At 59.6% G+C, this 23,606-nt stretch overlaps 2 protein-coding genes across 3 annotated transcripts in view; both read left to right on the plus strand.

The window, feature by feature from the left end:
• The first annotated feature begins 4,434 nt into the window (after nt 1–4,434).
• LOC109499301 lies at nt 4,435–14,668 on the plus strand. Of its 2 annotated transcripts, none has more exons than XM_023253463.2 (2): nt 4,435–10,824; nt 10,973–14,668. In XM_023253463.2, exon 2 carries the CDS (start codon nt 13,502–13,504, stop codon nt 14,426–14,428), a length of 927 nt encoding a protein of 308 aa, XP_023109231.2. In that variant the 5' UTR covers nt 4,435–10,824; nt 10,973–13,501; the 3' UTR covers nt 14,429–14,668. The 2 variants fall into 2 exon arrangements, with proteins under 2 accessions (XP_023109231.2, XP_023109232.2); XM_023253464.2 differs by having other exon boundaries at nt 4,435–9,242.
• Nucleotides 14,669–21,004: 6,336 nt separating this feature from the next.
• Nucleotides 21,005–23,606, plus strand: part of GPR78 (G protein-coupled receptor 78) — a 29,050-nt gene continuing 26,448 nt past the window's right edge. Inside the window, 1 exon segment of the mRNA XM_045056758.1 lies at nt 21,005–21,036. Coding sequence (XP_044912693.1) covers nt 21,005–21,036 — 32 coding nt within the window.

A 23,606-nucleotide genomic window follows, 5' to 3' on the forward strand; every position in this document is an offset into this window, starting at 1 on the left:
GTCCTGGGATGGGTCTTACTTCTAAGATGGGCCTTTCTGGGGGGGGGGGGGCTTGCAGGACTTGAATCCCGCACGCTCTCCCCTCAGGCACGCGGTGGCTGTGGGCCATGCTCAGCCGCCTTCTAGCTCCTGTCCAGAACCTTCCTTCCCTCAGCCTGCTTCGGTGCAATTCAGGGGGCATCCAGGGTTTCAGGGGGGCTCATAGGCAGATTGTGGGGCACCTCCCTCTGGTCCCTTCTCTCCAGGACTGCCCCTCCGTTTCCAGTTGGTATGGCAGCGCTGAAGTCCGTCCGTGGGCTCCTCAGGGCGGCGAGTCCCAGGGGTCTTTCTGCCTGATCTCTACCCCCACGCACTGCGCGGCCCGGGCAGTGTCCTCCCCTTCTGTTAGGGATAGACCTTCCAGGTTACACCTGGTTCTGATCCCTCTCCGGTACCCGGGAACACTTGTTCTTTGTATCCCAGTTTATAGTTGTTAGCAGAAGAGTTAGCTGCGTAGACTAACTCCACGATCGCTGCCGTCCAGGGCCCTGGGCTGTGAGCTGTGAAGGAAACGATTACGCAGGTGACCTCCCGTTCTGATGGCCAGCTTCCAGAGCGTGATGCCTGGCAGTCATCCTTGGACCCCTGGGTGAAGTCCACCCTCCTTCCTCTGTGTGGCCCTCCACACCAGGCCAGCCCTCGAGCTCAGCGCCCCCCTCGGTCCTGCCCTTCAGGACTCTAGCCTGGACAGCTCCTTCCTCCCCCCTGAACTCTCTAGACCTGCTCCGCCCAACGGGACTTTCTGCAACAATGCGGTTTGCCCCAGGCCTGCACTGTCTGGCGTGGTGGCCCCGGGCCACTAGCCATTTGAAATGTGGCCCTTGTGACTGAGGAACCAAACTTCTGGCTTCGTGCAGTTGTAGTCCAAGTTGAAATAGCTGCACGTGGCTGGTGGCTAGTGCCTTGGACAGGGAGCTCCAGACCTTTGTTCCTCCGAACGTGGTCTGACACGCAGGGTCGGCCTTGCCTGGGAGTATGTGGGAAGTGTGGAATTGCGGGGTCACCACAGACCCGCGGACAGAAACCTGGGGCGGGGCCAGCAGGCTCAGCGGCCGCGATTTACTTGCTGTCCAGCTGGTGTGTGTGGCCGAGATGCTGCGCCTCTGGGCCTGTGCACCTGCCCTTCCCTCTTCTCTGCTTGGCCAGTTCCTGCCCTTCAACACCCAGAGGAATCCAGCCCTCAGGGAAGCTGCCCCCCTCGGCCCCCTTGCTGAACTCCTCACGCCGGCCGTGGGTCCTCTCCTTGTCTCCAGTCCCCGGCCGGGGGCGGCCCCTTTCTGGTGCTCAGGACTATCCGGTAGAACTCAGGCACCAGCAGTGCCTACACCACCCGCCCATGATTTCTGCCCCAGGACTTTGCTTTGTAGCCGGTGTTTTAAGCTTTGGAAATTCTTAGGGTAGTCAGTAGGGCTTAATTCTTGGGCAAATTTCCTTTCAAGAGCCCTCCCCCCCTTTTTTTTATTTTGTTCATCCTTTGAATGAAAATACCGGTTTCTTGTTTAACAGAAAGAGTAAAGAAATGCAGACGTTGGTCTGCAAGATGAGGAGACACCTCAGGGAGAACTGGCCGGATTCCTCCATCACAGCTGGGGGTTCCGAGGCGGGGGTGACGGAGGCCCCGTGGCTGTGTGTGCGGGCGGGGGTGGGGCGAGCCCTTTCGGGCGCCCAGGGGTCCCACACACCCCGACGCCCATGCTCTGAAGCGCGTCCTCCGGCCTCCGCAGACACCCACGCGTCCTTTCCACCGTCCGGTGGGGTCCGCCCCCTGGGCCCTGCTCCACCCCAGCCAGCGCCCGGCCCAGCCTTCCCCTGAGCTCTGTGCTGGCAGCTTCTGCTCGCGGAGAAGTCCCGGCCATTCTGTCCCTGTGTGACACCCTAGCCAGGATGCAGGTGACAAACTGCTTTTCACGGAGCGCGTGGGAGCCCGGACTGCCTGTCGGGTCCTCAGGACGTGAGCGGCAGGTAGCTTTTCGCGGTTCCCTCTTTTGCAAGGGCTGCTAGGAAGCTCGGAAGCGAGTTGCATTCAGGTCTCTGGGACTCGGTGCTTTGCATCTCTGGCAAACTTCTCTGTCCTCTTCACCTCTGGGAGTGCCGGACGTGGCTGTCTGCTTTGGTATTATTGGTTCCTTCTCTTTCTGTGGCCCGCCGCCCTGATCCTCTGCGGGAACATCAGTGGCATAAAGTGTTACCAGCAGTGCGTGGCCGCCTCTGCCCCACCCGCAGCGTGAGACCGCAGGCCGCTCTTGGGTTCCTGGGCCTCAGCGGCACCGTCTGCAAAACGGGCCCAAGAGAAACAATCACAGGGCTGCTCGGGGGATTAAATATCTTGGGAAAAACACTCTTCCAACGTGGTTGGAAGGAAGGAAGGAAGGAAGGGAGACAGGAAGAGGCTATGTGTTTCTGCTCCTTTGCCACGGGAAGCAGGACTGTGCGGACGGCACCAGGTAGGGTATCGATCTTCCCTGGCTGATGAGGTCGAGTCCTCCGCACACACCCACACGTACTGGGCACCCTCAGTGTGCTGGGACCCCTGCCCCTTTCTGAGCCCCTCCTCTCCAGGTCCCTCTGGCTGTGGGGTGCAGAGAGCACCCACCACCCTCCCCCCGCCCCCCCTGCCAGGCAGTAGGCGTCTCAGGGAGAATGCTGGAACTGCCAGCTCCCAGCAGCTCTGGGGGCCCCTGAGGGCTAGGGAGCGGCCGGGGAGGCAGCCGTGCCCAGAAGGAGCGGCTGGGGCTGAATGTCGGGGCTCAAGTAGGGGAGGAGAGGCAGTCCCAGGGGCCTCAAGTGGAGGACACAACAGCTCGTTCTGTGCCTCCCTCCGTAGTGAGACTTTGCGACGTGCGGGAACCAGACTGGGCACAGATTTCTGCTCAGTCCCTAAAAGAAAACACTTCCGGGGCAGCACAGCTGAGAAGAAGTAGAACACGCTGCCTTCGGGGAGCGAGCACCCTGTCACCAGGGTAATGTAAGTGGAAGCCGCAGGATCATCCGGCAGGGATGCCGGACGATGGCTGTCCCTGCTATTTGAGGGGGGTGTGAGCTCCGTCATTTCCAGAGCGCCACCTGCTTTGGTCTGTGTCTGGGGCTGGAGGGGTCTTGGTGGAGCCTGGCTGCCGAGATCCGGAATCTCCCCGTCGTGCTTCCGGTCAGCTGTGTGATCGCAGGCGAACCCCTCGCCCGTGCTGGGCTCCAGGCCCTCCACCTGTGAAACCGGAAGCCTGCACGGGCGGCTCCTGCAGCGGCCGTCGGCGGTGCTCCCCGCCCAGGTCCGGGCACCGGGGGGGGGGGGGGGGGGATGGCTCCCACCCCAGACAGCCGGGTTTCCTGCCTCGTGCAGAGTCTTCGGGGAGGCAGCTCCCCGCTCCCGGAAGGAAACCCCACCGGCTGTTCCCACGGCAGCTGGATGTGCCGGCAGAGGGGCTGTGGACGTTTTCCTCCCAGAGACCATCGGTTTGTTGTGATGAGTCTCGACGTGGCCGTCTCCAGAATGGCTCGACCTGTAAAACGAGATCCTGTGCACGGGTGACAAAGGCTGAGGGCGTTTTAGAACACTCCCCGCGTCCAGCGAGGGGGACAGCCGCGAGCTGCTCCACTCGCGGTCCCACGTGGCGTTCCCCTGGACGCGGCCGCCCGCCACCCCCGTGGACCCTGCCGGTGAAAAGTCAGGTGTGGGTTCCGCCCACACCCGGGGGAGGCAGGTCAGAGCGTGAACACAGGGGTTGGGCCTTGGGGCCGCTGGCCTGTGCGCCCCTGTCCTCACCCTCGCAGACACACGCACCCGCAGTCACACGCAGGCGCGAGGGCCCAGGCCCGAGCAGATCGGGATGAGGATCGACGGACGGGGTCAGACGCGCCCCCCACACCCGTCCCCTGCACGCGACACGAGGGGCGGGAGAGCGGGCTTTGCGTAGTTACCTGCTGTGTGACCCCGGGCAGGCCGTCTCCTGCTGGGTCTCTGCTCCTCATCCACGAGCGGCAGTGGGGCTCGGCCCGGCTCCCAGATGCCGCAGACGTGTCCCCCAGCGTCCACGCCACCCACCTTCCGGGGGGGATCAGTGGAGGTTTTGTTTTCCAAACGACCAAGCAAGTAACTCAGTTCTCCGTGGACCCTGGCTGAGCGTCCCCCAGATCTGACTCGGTCCGACTCTGGCTCCCTGGAGATGGCGTCAGACCCCGCGGGCGGGGGCTCAGTCCCCAGGGCCGCCCCCTCCCCTTTGGGCTGCAGGACGACTGGCTGTGGAGCAGAGGGTCCCACGACCCCCTCCCCGGGTTGGATCGTTGGCCGGAGCGGCTCGCAGAGCTCGGGTGAACGTGTCGCGCACTGGATCGCTGGTTTATGATGAGAGGATGTCTGTCACCAGAAGAGCGGACGGGAGAGATGCGTGGGGCAGGTGCACAGGAAGGTGCAGAGCTCCCCGCCCTCCCCCGGCTCGTGGCCTCCGCGGCTCCGCGTTCACCGCCCTGGAAGCCCTCCCACGCGGCCCCGGGTCGGCTGGGGGGTGGGTCCCGGAGGCTTCATGACCCTGGCCCGACCGAGGGATCACTGGCCCTGGCCGAGGGGTCTGTCTCCAGCCCCTGTTCCCTCCGAGGTGCAGGGGTGGGAGGGGGAGACCCTCCAGTCACATGGTCGGTTCCTCCCCCAGCCCCCATCCTCGGGGGCTTTCCAGAGGCCACCTCACTCGCATAAGACACCTTGTCACTGTCATCACTTAAGAAGCCCCAGAGTTTTAGGAGCTCTGTGCCAGGATGGATGAGGACCAAACATATTTCACACCATAAAACAGCATCACGCCTGCCCACACAGAGCCCTGGGCCCGGCAGATGGGACCCGGGAGCCAGCCCAAAGCACCAGACGCTCAGGTGGGAATCTGCAGAGTTGGTGGTCAGGTGGAGGGTCCCTGAGCAGAGGGGACGTGCAGGGGCACTGGCAAAGAGCAGAGAAGGCTGCCTCGGAAGTGGCCCCTGCTGCCCGCTGTCTCCCACCCTGTGCTTGCAGATGGCGGGGCTGATCTCGGGTGGACGGAGATCCTCCGAGGTTTCCTCTGTGGCCCTGGAGGCAGTGGGGGGAGGGGAGGTGGAGGAGGGGGTGGGCGGAGGTCACGGGGTCCCCCGCTCCGTCTTGTTGCCGTTCATCCTTGAGCAACCCCAGAGGAGGGGGTCTTCATTGGCACTCTGTACTGATGAGGAATCAGACACAGAGAGGTCGAGACACTAGCCCAAGGCCACACAGTGAATGGCAGCCCCAGAGCTGGAACCCTGGGCTGTCTGGCTCGTGTGCACACGGGACAAGGAAGGATGAAGGGCTCTCACTGCTCCTGTGGGTACTTTACGAGGAGATGGGGCCCCAGCAATGTCCTAAGCCCCCCCCCCCCCCCCGCTGAGATCTGGAGCCACGGTGGGGGGTGTCCCACAGCTCCACGTGAGCCACCCCCGATGGCAGACCCAGCCCAGAGCTCCAACAGCAGGGATGAAGCGAAAGGAGCTTCTAACACCTCAGCCGCCCCGGAGACTGTGGCCTGGAATGCCCCGTTTCTTAAACAGCCTGTTTAATCACCAGGCCGGACGCCTGGAGCAGGGCCCTCAGCCCCGCTGCCCAGGCTGGACGGGAGTGAGGACTGTTCTCTGCAGCCAGGGCCCAGCTCCATACTCGGCACCGATTCACCCCATTTAACCTCGAGCTCGGGCTCTGCTCCATCCCGGGGTCCCCGCGGGAGCCGGCAGGTCCCTCCCTCGGCCAGGGGGCAGGGGGGGTCCCCGGGAAGCCAGCACTGTGCTTGGACCACTGGCCAAGTGCTGCGTGTGCACTTCCTCTGCCCCGCCGAGGCTCAGCAGAGGCCCAGCGTGGAGGGTTGGGAGCCGTTTCTGGGCAGGAAGAAAAACTGTAACTCAAGCTCCCTCTTGCTCTGAGTGAAAAACTGCTGTCGGCCAGGCAGCCTGCCCTCTGGGCTCTCCGAGGGCCTTGCTGCAGCTAGGGACCCAGGGGCCCTGTCGATGGAGCCCCTGAGACAGGGTGGCTGGCCTTCCTGTTGGGCCGGCCACAGGGAACTTCCCCATTGGAGCCCACCTGGCCCGGGCCTGCAGGCGGGGTCCCTCACTGGGCCCCCCAGTGGCAGTCTCTCCACCCCACGCCTCTCCCAGGCTCATCTGTGTGCCCTGACCCAGGCTGTGCTGTGTTCCCGGCTGGGGGCAGACCGGCCCATCAGAAACCCGGGGTTGTGTGCCAGTGACTTATTCTGCCCTAGGATTCAATCTAGAGAGAATGAGGCCAAACGCTGGGAGGAACCTAAGCGAACAGAGTCCCATAGGTTCCCAGAGTGCCTAGTTCTAGAAGGTTCCTGAGCTCCCGAGGAACGCATCCCTGGCCGTGGGTTCTGTGACAAGAGCTTCTCTCTCTCTCTCTCTCTCTCTCTCTCTCTCTCTCTGTTTTGGCTGCAGGTAGAGTTGGTTGAGTTGGTTTCTCTTTCTTGCATCAAAAAAGAGTTAACTTGGGTGTGGGAGATGCCCCCTGCCTGGGGGTCCTGGGTCCTGCCCCAGGCTACTCTACCCAGAACAGGGCTGCCCTTCAGTGTGCAGAAGAATTCAGGCTCTGAGGGCTTGAGAGCCAGCCCGAGTGACCACGGTCTGCACGGGCCCCCCCACCCCGCAGCACTGTCCCCCAGTTGGCGACCCACCGGGATGCAGATCCCTGTCTGCAGAAATGCCCGGCCCTGGCATGCGCTCGGAAGTTGGGGGCATCTGCTCTGTCTTCAGGGGGCTCCGAGGCGGCCCCAGGGTGACTAGGGTTAGGAGAGGCAGGAAGGGCACATTCCCAATATCTGTGCCGTTATTAGCCGGCTGGGGGCCACTGGCCCTGCCTGTGGTTGTAGGTCATTGTCGGAACAGACTGGAGTCCCTGGATACATCCCAGCTGGACGGGAGTCCTCTGACCAACCTGAAGCCGCCCCGTGTCCCCTCTGTGTCACGCAGCCGCTCAGGAAGCCCCAGTGACAGTGGATGGGAGGGAAGCCCGTCCCTCAAGCATTCACGGCCATGAGGGTCTGGCCGACCCTGGCTGTGGCCACGTGGCAGCAGGGACACGGACAGCAGCTCTAATGTGAAGTAGGTGCCACGCACCTCGGGTGACATGCCCACGTGGTCCCCTTTGCGGTGGGTCCTGAGACTGGTCTCCTGGGTTTGGGGCAAGTCTCTTCCCCTCTCTGAGCCTCAGTTTGTTCACCTGTACAGTGGGGATGTCCCTCTCTGAGTGAGTGACTCCTGTGTCCTTGGGCTGACCGGCTGCTTCGGGGTCCCTTCCCTCCCCAGCCTCTGCTGCCCTACAGGGCCCTGAGGGCTGGCAGGGGCAGGGCCTGGGGGCGCCCAGCCAGCCACTCCTCCCTGGAGCTGATGACAGACATGTGGAGTTTCCATGGAGGCCGGAAAACAACACAGAGAACTCGGAGATTTTGTAATCGCAACTCTCGAGTAACCGAAAACAATGAAATCGTAAATCTAACTCCAGCCCCTGGAGCTGGGTTTTCTCTGCGGTGTGGAGGTGCCCCCCGTGAAAGGGTGGCTGGAGGAGGCAGGGAACAAGCTGGGTGCCTGCAGTCAGCCCGCACCCCTTATCAGACGCCCCGAGACACTTCCAGGGACGTGGGATAACGGGCTGTAGCTCCTGGGCCGCCCGTGGCAAATGACACTCGGGAAACACAGGACAGGTGTCGGCTGTTCTTGTACCCAGGTCCCCTAGAAGCAGAGCCTGAGACAGGGGTTGTGGCTGTGTGATTTGTTGGGAATGTTCCCAGGACAGGGCAGGGTCTCTGCTGGAGTCACGCTTCGGCCTGGACCGCAGAAGCTCTGAGTGTGAACCAAGCCACCCAGGCAGGCCCAGCTTGTACCCGCGGGTGCTCTGGATTTGGGGGGGGGGGCAGCCCCGGGGCAGGCGCTGACCCAGGGCCGTTTTCCTCTGAAGGAGCAGCTGTGAGGGTGAGTCAGCCCGATCCTCCGGCCGCTGGGGGAGGCGTGCGGGGCCTGGTCAGGGAGCTCCAGTCCCTACAGCAGCCGTGTGTCCGTTCCCATTTCACAGGTGAAGAGACTGAGGCCCAGAGAGATCATGGGGCTCGTCCAGGTCACACCCCACACGCAGTAGAGGCAGGGCAGCCCCGGGCGTGCCTCCCCCACGCATCGTTCTTGCAAGGAGGAGGCTGTTGTGTGCCGACCCCCCCACCCCAACGCCTCTGAGGCTGGTTGCAGCCCCTCCACGTTAGCGTGGAAGCCGCGCCCAGGACCGCCGGGGCCACGGGGAAGGTCTCACTGCTGAGCCGGAGCAGTGATCTGTCCCCGCGGTCGCCGACCCTGGCTGTGGGGTGGGTGGAGAAGTAGGTTGTGGGCGTGCAGAGTGGGAGGTGGCCGTGCGGAGGGGCAGTGGGAACCCGCGTCTGGAACTCAGGCACGGCATTTCGGTGCCACCCGGGCAGAAACGGTGCAGTGGGGTCTTGTGCTATGATAAATCACCACCCTTAGCAGTTTAAATAACCCAAATGTGCTGTGGGGTCTCACTGGCCACGGCTGGGCCCGGGGCAGGACTCCCTGACTCTCCCTCTTGCCTGCCCCCCAGGTGAGTGTGGAAACAAAATTAAAAAATTAAAAAAGATTTTTTAATGTTCATTCATTTTTGAGAGAGAGAGTTGGGGAGGGGCAGACAGAGGGAGAGAGGGAGACACAGAATCCGAAGCAGGATCCAGGCTCCGAGCTGTCGGCACAGAGCCTGACGCGGGGCTGGAACCCACGGACCGTGAGATCATGACCTGAGCCGAAGTCGGATGCCTAACTGACTGAGCCCCCCAGGTGCCCCTGGTGCTTCCTCACACATCTTAAAGCGGGGCTCCCAGCTATCACCCCAAGTTTAAACGGTGTTGCATGGTAATATGACAATTTTTTTCTTAAATGTTGACATTTAAAATAATGCAGGAAATTGTATCTGTCCTCATCTGGTACAAACCAGATCACACGGGATCTAGATTCCAATTGCTGAATTGGAAATTGTGCGCTGTTTATGACTTCCGAGTCTTCAGACCCACTCTGTGATGCACAAAATGAGGTAAATTGAAACAGATTCAAAAAGAAAAGTTCTGTGATCCTTATTTATATTCTAATACCTTACTTTTTTTTTCTTTAGTTATCCCTACATTTGTTATTAGAACCCAATTGACCAAAAAAACCATGTAAGTACAAGGAAAATTAATTTTGATGACAATTATTAAACATAAGCTCATGTTTTGTTGGAAACAGATGGGCAGGGCCGCTATTCACTGTCTTGTGTTACCCACTGCGGGAATTTGAGGGGGGGCTGGCATCCATCTACGTTCACTTTCAACTTCACAGATAAAGAATCGAAAAAGCCCTATTGACACAGTGGCCCCTTGTCGGGGTCGGTCAGGGAGGCAGGACCACTGTGTCTCTGACGTGTATCTGTTTCCTGTGGTTCTTAAACATGTGTGTGTATAGATGTGCATATATGCAAATCTGTAAATAAACATGTAGTTAGGTAAAGGATTGCATACGTAAATAACGAATATATTTTTAAATAGAATTTATTACAGAATTAAAAGTAATTTTATTAGATCAATCAATACATTTACATAAACATGTGCAGACATGCGTGTACATGAACTTACACATTTCTACAGAGGCTTACCTCTAGCAGCACACGTGTCTGTATCTGTAAATTCCTCCATAGGTAAAAGCATGTACACACACATACATCCACATGCTTGAATGCAGGGCGGTCTGCATCGTCACACGCGTGTATCTACATCTGTTTCTAAAGGGACAGGCAGCTGGGGTTGGCCCTGCGCGGTGCTGGTGGGCTAAGCGGTGTGGCCGGCTGTAGCGGCTGGAGGGGGGGAGCAGCCCGCACGTGGGGCCCCCTCCCCACTCCTGGGTGTGAGCGGCAGGTGAAGGTGTCCTCTGTGACCTCGGCCGTCTTACCCGTGAGGGGGGAGCAGAACACCTTGTCCGTGGTAGGGACACCGGGAGTTCTGGGAACGGAACAGCCTCTGCAAAGCGCAGGGAGGAAGGGAGGAGGGCACTGCCAGGAACACCCCAGCGGGGTCTTCCTCGGGGGGACCTGGCAGGTGCTTGCAAACCCCGTGGAAACTTGGAGAACGAAGACCAGCCGACCTGAGGGGGCAGAGCTCGCTGGAGGGCCTCCGCCTGGCACCGACACCTGTCCCTAAGCGGCAGGACGGACACGGGGAGGGGGGACCCCAGGTAGGCAACACAGCCGTGGGAGCGTCGACACCCATGTGGGTGGATGAGAGGCCGCTGGCTGGGGTCAGCGGTGGGGAGAGTGAGCCTTGTCTACTGTAGATACCCAGGCTCCATTCTAGAAGGATCGCAGTTTCGGACTTGAAGGAGAGACACCAAGTCTCGGGAGGAGACAGGACCCGGTGCTCATGACCTCGGCTAATGGTTCCCCGCCAGCACACAGGCGATCGCGTCACGAAGGACCACGCTGTCGACTGGACCGTAGACGGATGGAGATGTCAGTCCACCAAAGCCGCCATAGAGAGAACCAACCAGCCAGCCGGCTCCAGCACGCGGGAGCTCATGGCCGTGCCCGCGACTGACCAAGCGTTTGAGTCTAAAAAACAGGAAAGTGGGTTAAAAAACTTTAAAAAAGACACTTCCCAAGAGAACATTCAGATGATCAATACCCATGAAAAGCTGCTCAACTTTATCAGCCCTCAGGCAGACGCGAGTTGACCTGCGACGCACTCTCGCGAAACACCCGCCAGACGGAAGGTGCCAGGGCGCTCTCGGGCGCCCGCGGGGGCGGGACGGGCGTGAACTGCAGGGTTCGGGCGGCGGTCTGTACTTGTGACCTGGGCGGTGGCCACGTGCACGTGTCCGTTTCATAACAGTTCATCTTGATATTTGTCATCCTTAACAGATTGACCAAAAACACGCGCCCGAACGAACTCAGGCTGCACAGTAAGAAAACAGAATCCCCAGCGCGACGTCCTGTCCACGTGCACTGGGGGCTCTCACTTCGTGTATGACACGCATACTCGCAGAGCACCTGCTGGGGGCAGAGTCCTGCTCCAGCCCCGGAGGAGCTGATGGTGGACCGTCCACGTGAGCCCTGCCAAGCTGACCGCTGGGAGCTCGCCATCCAGGGAAGGGCGGCCGCGAACCCGCATCCTGGGTTCTCACTTGGCCCCAGGCCTCTGAAATGATGGATGCGATGGGTGCACACGGCATTTCCACTGCCTGTTCTGGGTGCGGCTGCTTCTGACACAGCCCCTGCCCCCAGGCTGCCCCCAGGCTGCTAGGGACGAGGGGCCAGGGCTGTGGGAGCCCAGGGGAGTGCCACACCCAGCCTGGGGAGGGATGAATCAGGGAGGCTTCCAGGGGGCGGTGGCTTTGGGAATGAGCCATGTAGGAGGCGGGGGCCCCTGGGTTGCTCGTGGCTCGGGGAGCAGCGTATCTGTCTTTCTGCAATATTGTTTCCCCCAGTTGTTCCCTGCTCCCTTCAGCCTCACCTCAAATACCTCTCCCCAGTGTGGGATGATGCGGGCTGTGCCCACTTTTGCTTCTGGGAGCAGATGCTTGGGTTCTGTCCGGCTGTACCCCTGGAGTCCAGCCCAGAGCCTGGTTCACCCCAGCAGCTCAAGAAATACCTGTCTAGCCGGCCTTTGATCGGCCAGCTGACATGGTGCCCGGGACCCCCACACTCCGGGTCAGCTTTACGGCCCGTGTCACGTCAGCCTCTCGGCCACAATCACCGGAGATCTTGCTTGGCATTCCTAGGTCCCGGTGTTGGCACGAACACCTGTGATCTTGCCCAGAACAGGTCTCTCCCTGGGCCTCAGTTTCTTCCGTGTGTCGGGGGACACGCACTTGCTTTAATCAGAAACCGGCACCCCAATAGGTGCTCGGGAGGTGCAGCGAAGCATATTGCCGTGTGCAGGGCCGCGTGATTGAAATGTCGCACTGTACTGCGTCTCAGAGCCAAGAGGCCGGGGCCGCGGCCACCGCCGCAGGTGGGGAAGCACATTGGGAGGTGGACACGCGGGCTGCACGGCCAGCATGGCCATTTGGACTGGGGTCTCGTGACCAGGGTTCCATCGCAGGCTGTCCGCGACTCCACGGAGAGGCCGCCAGCCTCACCGACAGTTTCCTCTGTCTATAAACAAACTGCCCTCCTTCCGGAGAGACGTGATTGCTGGGGCTCAGCGCACTGTCCTCCCAAGGGTGGGACAGATGACGGGCCGGGTCTTCCACACCCCTTTGGCCCCCCGGGGCCTTTCGCGCAGCCTGCACGGAGGGTCGCTGGGGGCCGAGGCCCAGGGGAGCTGCGCTAAGACAGCGTCCTGAATGAGCTCAGTTTTCCTCCCGGTAGGTCCCTGAGCTGGGCGGTCCGGTGTGGGGAGGGCTGGGCTGAGGGAAAGGAACCTTGTGCTGTTTGAGAACGAGAGACCCCGAGTCCCCACATGGGGACAGACCTGTGATAGCGGGACCCTCAGGACGAATGGCCCACTTCCCTCTGTGTTCCCAGCAGCCCCGCTCAAATGATCTATGGGGAAGGGCCATTTTCAAGAGGTTCCAGTCGGTCCAGACCAGCACTTTGGTAAAATATAATACAAATAAACTGCTAGAAGATCAAAGAAAAAGACAGGCCCATTTAAAAATTATGATTATTATGAGATTTAACAACACAAATCTCTGCGTCTGTTTTCCCCTGACGGTGACAATGGTTTGCAAATGGCTCTGGGCCGCAGCACGCTTGGGGTCATGCTGGCCAGGTGGGGTTGGCTCAGGAAGGTGGTTTGTCCTTAGCTGGGAAGGCGGGTTGCCTGGAGTGGGGAGAGCCCCAGTGCCCCAGGGACCAGGGGTCCAGCTCCAGGCACTCAGTGTGTGGGGGGCGGTCAGCAGCAATGCTGACGTGCCCCCCGAGAGGTGGCGGAGGTCATGGAGGGGGCTTGCAGTTGGACACCCTGCTTCTGAAGACAAAAAAAATCATGGCAGTTGGGGGTTCCTGAGCGAGGAAGGCCCATGTAGGAAGTCAGACCGAGCTGATCGTTTTAAATTCCTTCCGTAGCATTAATTTTCTTTTTTCCACTTTGGCGAGAAGATCAAAGAGAGAAATGGGGGTGAGGAGGAAGGGGAGTGAGGTTTGCTGCTTCCTTTTCTCAAGGCCCAGGACAGCGTTGCCCCAACAGCAGATCGAGAGGGGCTTGGGTGTCCACCAGGGGGGTGCCTTGAACAGGATGTCCATGGGCTGCGTGGAGAGATTCACGGGGTGTGGGGGTACCAGAGAGAGGCCCTCCAGGAAGAAAGCAGAGTCTCAAGGGGCAGGATGGAGCTGATGCCCCTCCCCCATGTTTGCAGTACTCCCATGGCGGAGGATAAAGCTGTCATCTGAGGCACATTCAGTGCCTCCTCCTTCTCTCTCTCTCTCTCTCTCTCAACACCCAGGATGGCATCGCAAACAGGACAATTACTTCCATCAGACAAACAGCAGGAGAAGCAAATGACCTGCTGTGTTACACAGGAAGTAATCACAGCCATGGTGCTTCGGCCTGGCCCCTCAGACCCCGGAATGCAGGCTCTTTCTACCGTCCCCCCTACTTTGATCACGGCTGAGTCCATGGCACAAACACTCCCATGTTCGGCATGGGGGACTTGTGTGGCTCATGCAAACGAGCAAAGTGCCTCCTGCACTCCTGCTGTGCAGTGGGGCCTGGCTTTTGTTTCCTTCCCCGCCCCAGGCTGTGAACTCCAGAAAGATCCATCCACCTGTCCATCATCGACTCGCCTATGTATCCTTCTTCCCTCATTCCTCCCTCCCTCCCTCCCTCCCTCCCTCCCTCCCTCCTTCCACCCATCCATCCGTCCTTTCCCCCTACAAGAGGCCGTTGAACCTGGGACAGCCAGGTGCTATGTACTGTGTGATCCCGCCTGGGCATCGCAACAATGTAACCTTATAACAAGTGGCGCTTCCGGCTCACAATATCTTGAAACGCCTGCTTCTCTTGGAGCTGATTTTAAACACGGAGGGAAGGATTGGTGTGCAGACAGGAGGAGCTGCCCCCCTCCGCTACTGTGTGGGACGAGAACCGACGTCAAAGCAGAAACAGCCTTGGAAAGTGCGGGGTCCTCAGCGACGGGCCCTGCTTGCCAGGCGGCCTTCAGCGGGGGGCCGGGGTGGCAGCAGGCAGGGCATTTGTGCCGTCTTCAGCCACTGAATCGTTTACAAGTTTTCGAGGTGGAGACGGGACAGAAGCCTCCAGCAGACACAGGCCGTTTCGGAGGTTTCCTGGTGCCGTGGTTCACCCAGAAATTTATTTCAAAAGTCATTGCTCACCAGTGGCGATCGTGGCATGTTGAAACCAGACCCTGGTGAGGTTGTCTCCCTCCAGCACCCAGGCCGTTTGGAAGGGAGGTGCGGGGCCTGCCGGGGTTAGGAGGCCATGGCAGGCGTGTCGCAGCCCTGTCACCAACCTGCTGTGTGAGGCCGGGACACCCCCCCTCCCGACCTTGGGCCTCTGGATACTCATCTGCGCGCTGCACACGGGCCAGGTGGCTTCTGGGTCCTTCCTGCTCAGGTGCCCTCAAGTCCCCGATACTGACACCGAGTCTGTTTTCAGCTGCGGGAGGCGGTGGCCGGGGGGTGGGGGGGGGTGGGGGCGTGCACGGGAGCACAGGCTCTGGGGTGAGCCATGTACTGCTGAGTAACCCGGGTCACCCTCTTCCGCCCTGACCCACACAAGGTGGGTGCCCAAGGCAGCAACCCCGGGCTTTTCGGGGAAGAAGGGGGGGAGGCAGGGCTGTTGGGGGGCCCTGGAGTGGAGGCCCTGCAGGGTCCAAGTACCCAAGGACCAAATGACAGTGGGGGCGGGGCAGCCCCCTGCCCAGAAAGCCCCCAGAGACAGCCTGTTGGAGGCCGGGAGGGGCCCAGGCAGTTCGGCACAAACAGTCCCTTCCCAGCTGGGCTCCTTGGAAGATCCCCACGCTCTCCCGTGGTGGCCCAGGCTGGAGGCCACGTCAGCAGCACGCCCCGCCTGGGAGGCAGCCCGGGCTCTCTGGGTTTCCAGGAGGCACAGGCTGCCGGCAGGCAGCGGGGGAGGGCCGGCGCCTGGGGACCTGCTTTCCTCTCAGCTCCGGAGAAGGAAAAAGTGACTTCCAAGAACTGAGTTGCATTCAGGAGCCTTCTTGCCTTGAAAGGACCCTTTCTCTGCACTGGCTGGTTGCAAAAGGCTCTAATTCAGCCTCCTGGCTTCAGTGACCTGTGAGGGCATCAGGGGCAGAGGGCCCGTGGGGGGGGGGTGGGGAGCTGGTCCAGGAGGGGGGACAGCGAGGGGGAGTGAGGGCTCCGGGCGGGACAGTGAGGCCTGGAAGGGACTCTCGCGGGGCAGGGTGGCTGGGAGGCAGCAGAGGCACGGGTGGCAGGCACAGCTCTGCTCACTGCTGGCTTCATGGCCACTTGACTCCTGTGGCCACACCAGCCTGGACAAGGCAGTTCTGGGAGCCTCAGCCTGCCCACCTGTCAAATGGGCGGGAGGTTGCTCTACATTCCTCAAATGCTTTTTCCAGTTGTTTGCAGCCCTGATGATGGGTATGGTGGGTCCTGCCCATGCTCTCATGGCATTTGCCCTTAAGTCCCATGATCTGTCCCTGTGTCCCCCAGCAGAGGAGATGGGGGGACCCAACTGCCCTCCCAGGGGCCAGCGGTGCCCTCACCCTGGGAGATGGGAAGGCGGGTGGGTAGCGCTGGGGGGCAGTGCCTCCTGGGAAGACAGAAGGAACCTTCACAGAAGCCCCGTGCTCAGCGCCCCATCTGGTCTGTGTCGGGGCAGAGGGACGTGTGGGGAGGGAACGAGAGGGTGTTCACAATAAGTAGGACAACAGCCATGTTTCCGGAGGGCTCAGGGGCGCCTGGCAGTGTAGCCGCGAGACGGCTCGCTGGGTGGTCCTGGATCCATCTGTCATCCCCTCCGATGCCATCTTCAGAGAGCCAGACGGGGTGTGCCCGCAAGGGCTCTGGCTGGCCTGCTCGCCCTCCTGGGTCACTAACTCTGTGAGTGCCCCTGGGTCGGCCCCTTTCCTTGGGGCCTCAGTTTCCCCATCTGCAGAGTGATGGAGAATGAGCCTCGGTTAGGGAAGGAGCCAGGCTTCCTCTGGTGGGAAGGGGAGGAGGCGCAGAAGTCCGGTGTGGAGCTGAGCTGGGGAAGGGGTGGGCTTGGTGAGACCCCAGCAGACAGGCTGAAAGAAAGGGCAGGCACCGTGGGGGCTGCAGGTGCCCCGGGGCTTCTCCCGGAATGCTCCTTGAGGGGCATGGAGAGCAGGTGCGCACCCCTTGCAACCCCTGCTCTTCCCTCGCTCTTGGCTGGAATGCAGACGTGCTAGTTGGAGCCACAGCAGCCAGATTGTGACTCTGAAGACAGATACCACAGTATGTTGAAGCAGAAAGAGAGGAGGATCTAGGGTCTCTGCCAACCTCACATCTCCTGATTGCCCATCTCCTGACCTCTTTTACCTGAGACAGTAAACTGGCGATCTGTTGCAGCCACCTTCTTCTGTTTTCTGTGGTCTGCAGCCCCGGCTGATCTTCCCTCGCACTGTCATCCTGCGTGACTGGCTGGAAGCTGGCCTGATGGGTCAAGGGAGGGGAAGAAAGGTGGGAGATCAGTAGTGACGGAGATTCCGTTTGGGCAAAGCCTGTCAATACCACCAGTATCGGGAATGAGAGATGATGCCCACAGTCTGCAGATACTGGATGGAAACATACAGAACGGTATGAACCTCACGGCCAAAATTTCAACAAGTTAGCTGTGGGCAAACGGACAGATTTCCTCGAAAGACACAAAGTACCAAAGCTCATTCAAGAAGGAAAAGATAACCCAAGTAGCCCTTTTTCCATTAAAAAAAAAAAAATCTGAATTAATAGTTAAAAACTTCTGCACAAAGAAAATTCAGGCCCCGGTGGTTTCGTTGGAAAATTCTACCAAAATTCTAAGGAAGAAATCACACAATTCTACCCAAATTCTTCCGGGAAATGGAAGAGAAAGCATGTCTCAACTCCTTCTGTGAGGAGTTCCCCTCATCCATCACCTGGACGCCCAAACTAAATGTTGTGAGACAACTACAAGCCAATCTCTGTTATGAATATAAGAGTAAAACTTTTAAACAAAAATTGAATCCAGTAATATATACGTAGGATAACATATCGCAACCGAGGCAGGTTTATGCCGGGAACACGAGGTTGGCTTACCACTTAAAAAGCAGTCAGTGTAATTCACCACATTAACAAGCGAGAAATGAAAACCCACACGATCATCTCAATAGAAGCTAAGACACCTTTCGTAGAATCCAACGTCCGGTTTTGGCAAAAACTCTCAGCAGACTGGGAGTCGAAGGGAACTTCCTCGGGATCGAGGACACCTGCAGACACCCAGCGTTCACGTCCTCCCAGGTGGAGCGGGACTGATGCCTCCAAGAACAGGGACAGCACCCTCCCCACCCTCTGTTAGCATCACGCCAGAAGGCTGGCCAGCGCAGTGAGGCAATAAAGAGAAACCAAAGCCATGCATATTGGAAATGAAGACCTGAAATGGTCTCTATTCACATACGACACGGTAATCAGTAGAAAATGTGGTGGGAGTCTGGAGTCTACAAGGAAGCTGCTAGAATAGTGAGTTTAGCAAAAGGCTGTGGAATGAATACAAGGTCTGTATGTGAAACCAAGTTTTTAATATGGTGGCAACGAACAATTGGAAACAGATTTTATTTTACTTTTTTTAACGTTTATTTTTGGAAGAGAGTGCGAGTGGGGGAGGGGCAGGGAGAGGGCGACCCTGAATCCGAGGCAGGCTCCAGGCTCCGAGCTGTCGGCACGGAGCCCGACGCGGGGCTCGAACTCACGAACCGCGAGATCGTGACCTGAGCCGAAGCTGGAATTGTTTAACTGACTGAGCCCCCCAGGCGCCCCAGAAACTCAACTTTTAAACGGCCATTTACAATAGCAGCAAAAAGCGTGAAATACTTAGGAATAAATCTGATGGAAGAGAAGCAAGACTGGTTCACCGAACGTAGCAAAGCATCTCTAGAAGAAATGGAAGGTCTGAGGACGGGCGAGGCGCCGGGTTGCCCCTTTCCCAGGTCGTCCCTAGACCCAGTGGATCCCAGGCGAGGTCTCAGCCGGCTGGTTTGTGGAAACTGACCAACCGGTCCTCCAATTCGTGTGGGAGCGCTGAGGACCACAGTGTCCCACAGGGGCTGAGAAGGAACAGAGCCGAGGCGTTGCACCACCCGAGGGAGGAAGGCGCTCGCGTCGCGCATTATGTCGTGGCATCCTTTCAACCACCGCACAGGGAGACCGAGGCACAGGGAGTCACTGCGCGACCCCACGTCCCGCAGCCCCCGCCCAGCGCGGGGGCGGGAGGCCCAGGGGACAGGACTGCACCCGCTCCACCGACTGCTGCGTCTTTGGCTTCCAGCAGCAGGCCGGGCACGTCGCGGGGCTTGGTAAGTACCAGAGGTAAGAATCGTCACGGCCGGTAGTTACCGTGCACTTCTGATGCACGCCTGGCTCCGAGCGAACACTGTGGGTGTGTCAGCCCTGTTCGATGGGTGGGACGGGGGTGGGGGAATGCGCCGTCCCGCCGCTGGTGTCCCGAAGAGGGACTTGGCCTCGACCCTCCTGGGGCCTGACTCAAGCCTCCCTTTGCCCCCTGCGGGAGGAGAGTTCCTCCCTGCTGGAGCGTGCCGCACGAACACACTCTGCACCCTCCGTGCCCGCCACGTGGATACCTTCCCGTCAGCAGAGTCAGGCACCCCCACAGGTTTGGGGCAGCCGGCTGGAGCGGCCAGGCCGTGGCCTCACCCCAGAGGCTGCCGTCAGGAGGCTGTTACTGTGCCACGTCCGAACTGTGCCCTCTGGATCCGGCCTTTGGTTCTGTTTTGAGTGATAAAGCTACAGTCCCGTGTCCCTTCCCATCCGCCTGACTACTTTGTCTCCCAGTGGCTCCAACCAGTCTTGCTCAGGGCAAAAGATGATGATTGAGACTTCTTCGCTCCCGGAGATAATTCACACCGCATCCCTGCGGGGGCGGGGGCTACTGATATTATCCTCATTTGGCAGACGAGGACACCGAGGGACAGGGAGATGAGCGGACGAATGAATGAACCAACATACGAGTGAATGACGGGAAGGTCAACGTGTCGCCAAAGCTTGGGCTCTTTGCCATGAGCTACCCAGGCTTTGCCATGAGGAGGCAGGTTGGGCGGAAGGCAGGTGGGCGGGGCAGTGCCCGGCTTGCTGGGTGATGGGGCCGGACCCTCTCGGGGCTGGATCGGGGCCGCTCTGTGCCCGGTCGCCGTGACTGGCTGGACGTGGCCCCCAAGACCATCGGATCGTCTCTTAGCGATGGGTTCGTAGCCGGGACATGGATGGCAACCCAGCCTGGAGCCAGGGCCGGGTCTCCAGCCTCTCCCACCCCCAGCAAGGGCTGGACACAGAAAGGGCCAAGGAAGTCTTGTGGACAGAACTGTAGGGTTTCCAGCATTTCAACCTTCTCGTTCTGACTTTTAGGAGAGAAAGCGAAAGGCCCGTGTCTCCCCATGCAAGCTGCCCTCTCGCGCTGAGCCTCGGTGCCTCGGGGTCAGGGCGGCCACCGCGGGCCGCAGAGCGCGCTCAGCCGGAATGCGACCGAGATGTTCCCGGGGCCGTCTGGAGCAGTCTTCCCCGGAGCTCGCCTCCAGCAGGGGGAGGCTGCCAGGACTGATTTTCCACTGTGCGAAGGAACGCTCTGGAAGGAAGGAGGTGGCCACGTGGACTGGAGCCCCGGTTCCCGGCCAAGCCTTCCAACAATCCTTCGCATTCTGGTGAGCGAAGCCGTGTCCTCGTGTTGTCCCAGGGCTGCAGGGCCACCGCCCCGTCAGCAAAGTCAGGCAGCCCCACGGCTCGGACTTGCTTCCTACCGCAGGGCGCACTGTGTCCGGTGGGGAAGGCCACGCAGAGAGAGACGGTTACACGCCCACGGTCACGCTGCAGCGGTGGTCGTGATCCTTCACGGAGCCCTTCTGCTGTGCCCGGAAGCTTGTAAAGATGATCTTATTTAACACTTGAAACGGACTTTGCGGCCTTGTTTTATAGACAAGGAAACCGAACTAAGAGAAGCTAAGGAACCTGTGTAGGGCCGCCCAGCTAAAACAGAAGCAGGGTTTCCACCTGTGTTGACGGATCGTGTTTCCACTGGTTTCCGCGGTGGGCAGCAGAGGGGCTCAGGCCTGGCATCAGAGAAGTCTGCCAGGGAGCGGCGAGAACACAGCTGGGTACTGAGGGATGCATAGGAGTGGGCCCAGGGCAGGAGGTGAGGGAGGGCAATTCAGGTCTCTAGCCAGGTCCCTGACCCCGGGTTGCGTGGTAATCGGGAGGGCTTCCGGGGGGAAGGTGTTTCCTGCGGTGACCCCAGCTTCCGAATCCGTCTCCGTAGAGGACCTGGGACAGACAGAGGCTGAAAACTCAACGGCTTTTCATCGAGGGCCCTCCAGGAACCCAGCTTGAAAGCACGTAGGCCTCCCCGTGAACCAGAGAGGTTTCTGGGCCACAGAATTGGCAAAGGGCAGCAGAAAAGCCGGGCAGAAGGAAGACGCGTTTCAAAGGAGGGTCAAGAATTTGCTGCTCAGGAAATATTTCTGGAAAAGTTCAATGGGGCGTCCTGTGGAATCTCAAATATTCCACATTTAAGAGGAAGGAAGGTTTGTGTTCCCGGGATGTCGGCCCGTCTAGGCTCTTATTTCACGGGCGGGCGAGGCTGAGGGCTCCAGGGAGGGGCAAGGTCAGCAGTGGGAAGGCGTGCCTGGGGGGGTGGGCGCCTGAGCGGGGGCTGCACCAGACTCAGCACCGCCCCCCCCGCCCCCCACCTTGTGGGCCGGCCCTCAGTCGGCCTGTCACTCTCCCTGCTCTGGCACTGTCTGCATGGCTGCCCTGGGGATGGGCATCGTTCTTCGGTGAGCCCCGGGCGGTGCACTGGGCGACACCCAGCAGGCCCCACGCCCCAGTGGCTCGGGGACACGGTCCGGCGCACGACGCTTCCTCGTCTGCGCGCCGTGAGGGGAGAAGCCGCTGCCGTGAAACTAGGACACTGCTCTCACCTCCGTGCCAGGCCAGCCTCGTCGTGCAGACACGCACGCTAAGGGGCAGTGACCCTGCCCCGTCCCCCTGCCCCCGGGGAGTGCGAGGGTGCGGGCTGGGGGCGAGCGCAGTGCCTGGGGACAGTCACTGAGGGGTGATGCTTGTTCCCTGGGGGCTGGAGTCTGGATACCTCCCATTTCTACCTTGGCATTCGGGTCTCAGTTTTGGGGCTGAGGAAACTGAGGCACGGAGAGAGCCTGTGGCCGTGGGGGGCCGGGGCTGGAATGCCCCATCTCAGCACCCCACCCCCCTCCCTGGGCCGGGCCCTTCTGTAGCCACGGCCCCAGAAGTGACGTTGTCCCAGCCAACGAGCCTGTGCGGGCAGACGTGAACTTGGGAGGCGGGCAACGAGCCCTGCCGGGATGGCCTCGTATGAGTGTGTGTGTGAGCATGTGTATGAGTGCACGAGTGTGCGTGCACGTGTGAGTGCATGCGAGTGTGTGTGTGCGTGCACGTGTGAGTGCATGCGAGTGTGTGTGTGAGTGCACGTGTGCATGCACGAGTGCGTGTAAACGTGTGTGAGTGCATGTGAGTGCGTGTGAGTGCGCGCACACGTGTGTGCGTGTGCACAAATGTGTGCGCGTGCATGTGTGAGCGTGTGACTGCATGTATGAGCATGCTAGTGTGTGCGAGGGCAGGCCCATGAGTGTGCGTGCGAGTGAGTGTGCTAGTGTCTGGGTGGTGTGTGCGGGGGTGACTTGTGAGTGTGTGTGTGAGTGCACACGCATGTGTGGGTGTGGCTGCGTGTCAGGGACCCTGCTCTCCGCAAGCTGACGTGCACTCACCTGGCCCAGTGGGCGTGAACGCCGGGTTCCGCGAACGATGCAGTCCTGTGCGTGTGTAAATAACTTTTATGAGAACAAAATACGAACAAGGATGATTCTCCACCTTTTCTTGACCTGAGGCCCCCGGACGCCTTTCCTCTGAGTCCAGGTTTTTACAAAACTCCTGTTTTTAAGTTTATTTATTTTGTTTTTACAATTCTCTACAGGCCGTTGGCTCTTTGGCGTGTGGTGTTGTGGGTTGTAACACGTATGTAGATTTGTCCAAGCTCAGCAGCCCGCCGCCCGGAGAAGCCCCTCAGGCCGCGCTTGGGCGCCTGTCCCTGGCCCTGACGCGCCTCCCACGGCTGCTTCTCCGGGACATCGTGTAGGCGGAACAAGACAAGACACAGGCCCAAAGCAGCCGCAGTAAAGGTCGCCCGAGAAGAGTGAGCCGTGGAGGGCGGCTTCCTTCCACAGCGTGAGGCCCTTGGGAACCGTCCCTGTTCGTCACATCATGGGACGTGGCCTTGTTTGTCTCTCTGTTCCACCGAGGTCATGCGCCTTGTTTCACGTTTATGTCCTGTGCCAAATGTGGTGAGTCGTCAGCCACCGTTTCTCCGGATGCCCGTCACTCCCTCTCCCCGGACTCTGGCGACACAATCCTTAGACCCTCTGCTGTTTCCCCGCAGATCTGCGACTCTCTGTTCACTTCCTTCCTTTTTTATTTTTTTATTTCTTTTTTTACTTTCCCTTTTCAATTGTATTTTTTTATTGAGACAAAATTCATATAACATCAAAGTCACCACCTTAAGCTTTTTAAAGTTTATTTATTTTTGAGAGAAAGAGACAGAGCACGAGCAGGGGAGGGGCAGAGGGGGAGACACAGAATCCGAAGCAGGCTCCAGGCTCCGAGCCGTCAGCACAGAGCCCGACGCGGGCTCAAACCTGAGATCATGACCTGTGCTGAAGTCGGACGCTCAACCAACTGAGTTCCAGAACATTCCCATCACCCCAGAAGGAAACGCCGTACCTATGAGCCGTCACCCCCACCCTCCTCTCCCAGATTGGGCAGCCCCCCGTCAGCCTTCTGTCTCTGTAGATCTGTCTGGTGTGGACATTTCACGTGGACGGGAACTGTGTAACCCGTGGCCTGCGGTGTCCGGCTTCTGCCACAAGACGTCCCCAAGGCTGTGTCCTTTCAGTGGCTGAGTAACATTTCATTGTGCGGACACATCACACGTTCATGAGCTTGGGGGCGTTGGCCTCGTGTCCCCTTCTGGCTGCCGTGAAGGACGCGGTGGTGAACATCCGGGTGCCAGTGTCTGTGTGAACCCGTGTTTGCAAGTCTCCTTGAACTAAATTACGTGTAGGGGTGTCATTTCCGGGTCACACGGTAACTCCGTTTTTGACTTTTTGAGGGACCGTTTCCCACAGTGGCTGCACCGTTTTACACCCCCCACCGGGTTCCGATTTCTCTGCATCCTCGCCAACACTTAGTACGTTCTGTTTTCTTCTTGTTTTCTCATTATTTAGAGAATACTTTATTAGTTTCTGCCACTTTCTGTTTTCAATGACAGCTGTGCTAGTGGGTGTGAGGACGTGTCTCCCTGTGGTTTGGATCC

Source organism: Felis catus, chromosome B1 (assembly GCF_018350175.1).
Source record: "Felis catus isolate Fca126 chromosome B1, F.catus_Fca126_mat1.0, whole genome shotgun sequence".
Classification (NCBI taxonomy): domain Eukaryota; kingdom Metazoa; phylum Chordata; class Mammalia; order Carnivora; family Felidae; genus Felis; species Felis catus.